General features: G+C 59.6%; 1 protein-coding gene across 1 annotated transcript in view; it reads right to left on the reverse strand.

The window, feature by feature from the left end:
• Positions 1-323: 323 nt before the first annotated feature.
• Positions 324-2071, reverse strand: part of MIS18A (MIS18 kinetochore protein A) — a gene marked incomplete at its 5' end in the record, with an annotated part of 7666 nt that continues 5918 nt past the window's right edge. Inside the window, 2 exons of the mRNA XM_036429084.2 lie at positions 324-957; positions 1627-1720. Coding sequence (XP_036284977.2) covers positions 871-957; positions 1627-1720 — 181 coding nt within the window. The remainder of the gene's footprint in view (positions 958-1626; positions 1721-2071) is intronic.

Here is a 2071-nt window from a genome sequence, read left to right on the forward strand (position 1 = left end):
GCCATTTAAACGCACAGATGGCTTATTTCTGGAATTTCTATTCAATGCTGTGGGGCCCAGGTTAACCGAAGCCCTGGAAAGGGACACTGCGGACCAGAGGGGCTGGCTCCATCAGAAGCATCATCCATCCCCTGGGCAGGGGCCGGAGGCCACACCCTGCGCCGGGAGGAGCGGCTCCAGGGGTGAATCTCCTGCCCCCAGGCCACCCCGCACCCCCAAACAGAAGGGTGGCCTTCACCCCGGAGCAGGCCGGGCACACACCACGTGCAGAGAGTGGAGGTATGGCCTAGGGTTCTGAGCTCAAACACCACAATCCAGTCCCGTCACAATCCATCCGAATTAATCTTTATTCTCTTTGTGACTGAGCCACGCATGCCCCCGTGAGTCTCCGCCATGGGAAACGGGACACCACGTCCCTCTGGAAGCATCGGCAGGCCGGGGGCAGGGCACAGGGCACAGAATCCCGTCACGAGCAGCGCTGCTCGCTCCCCGGCAGGTTTCCCTCCTGCCGGCCCCTCAGGCTGTGGGGAGGCTCAGAGAGGACGGCCGGGTGGCCGGAGAGCCACGCCTCACTCAGTGTTCCTCAGGGCACCGGCGGCGAAAGGGAGTTAGGCACCAAGTGAAGATGGGTTTGATGCAAAGGAGAGAGCAGTGCAGAAATCATGGCAGCTTTTTATCGGAACAAAAGCTCCGATCCTGTGTCCAGCGAGCGTCACAGGATGGAAGCAGTCACCTCTTCAAATCAGAGAGCCGTGAGGCAAGCCCACGGCTCCCCGGTGCCCGTGGACACACAGGACCCGGCCTGCGAGACCCTCGTCCGGGAGTGGCAGCAGGAACGGCCGCCTCGGCCGGGAGCCGAGGGCGCGAGGGTCACAGCTCGGACTTGGAGCTGGCTAAGGGCAGCCTGGCCTCCACGTCCCGCAGCTTCGCCTGCAGGATCGTCAGCACGTCCTCCATCTGCGGCGGGAGAACGAGAGTTAAACCACACGGTGCGGCCACAGCCAGACACGGCTCAGCGGCTAAAGCGTACGTCAGTAATGCAACCTCTGAGGGTCAGCATTGCACGGCTACTCCATGTGCATTTAGTGAAATTATTTAAACTAAATAATTACTTAAATAACACATAAGCCTATCAACAGTTCTCAACCTCTAACTGGCAGCTCTTTAAGGAGGGTTCTTTTGTTTAAAATTTGCTTTTAGTTATTTTTAGAGAAAAGGAGAGGGAGAAACATCAATTGGCTGCCTCCTGCACGCCCCTTACTGGGGACTGAGTCTGCAACCTGGGCCTGTGTCCTGACCGGGAATCAGAGCGTGACCCCTGGTTCAGAGGTCAGTGATCGACCCCTGAGCCACCCGGGCGGGCTCGGCCGCTCCCATCCAGGCCTCGCCCTCGTGCCTCTGGCCCGAGTGTTACCGTGCGGAGTGCCTGCTCCTGCCGTGAGCACGAGGCCTCAGCGAGCGCTTCCTACAGGGCCGTGGCCCGCTTTCCCAGAGGCGGCTTCCTGGTTATTCTTTGGGTTGAGCTTTGGCTTCATCCGTCCCCAGAAGGCAGCCTTCTGACGCCCGGAGAAGCCACGCTGAGGGGTGGGGGCTCCCGGGACAGGCGCCCGGAGAGCGGGCACCCACCTGCTTCAGCGAGTTCTCCATCTCAGCTCTGCTCTCCAGGCCGAGCGCCTTGTCCTCCGACACGATGTGCTTCTCCGAGGACCCTAGGACGTAACTGCACACGCGGTGAGTGAGCCAGTGTCCCCGCGTCCGCTAACCGTGTTCACTCCACACGTCACACCACGTCAGCCCCACGCGCACACACAGCCCGTTCTGTTACCAGCCCCCAGGCCAAAGCGGAGCCACACAGCGCCGTTTCCTCCAAGCAGTGAGTCCAGACGTCCCTAAACATCCCCCGGTGTCAGTCCTTCACGATGGGAACCACTGCGCGGAGAACGTGAACACTCACAGTTCAAAACCCTATTGCCAAAAAACCCCAAAACAAAACAAAAAACCCTATCCTCAAACCTCCCCCCGAAAAACAAAACCCTATCCTCAAACCTCCCCCCGAAAAACAAAACCCTAT

The sequence above is a fragment of the Pipistrellus kuhlii genome, unplaced genomic scaffold, assembly GCF_014108245.1.
Source record: "Pipistrellus kuhlii isolate mPipKuh1 unplaced genomic scaffold, mPipKuh1.p scaffold_m20_p_99, whole genome shotgun sequence".
Lineage (NCBI taxonomy): Eukaryota > Metazoa > Chordata > Mammalia > Chiroptera > Vespertilionidae > Pipistrellus > Pipistrellus kuhlii.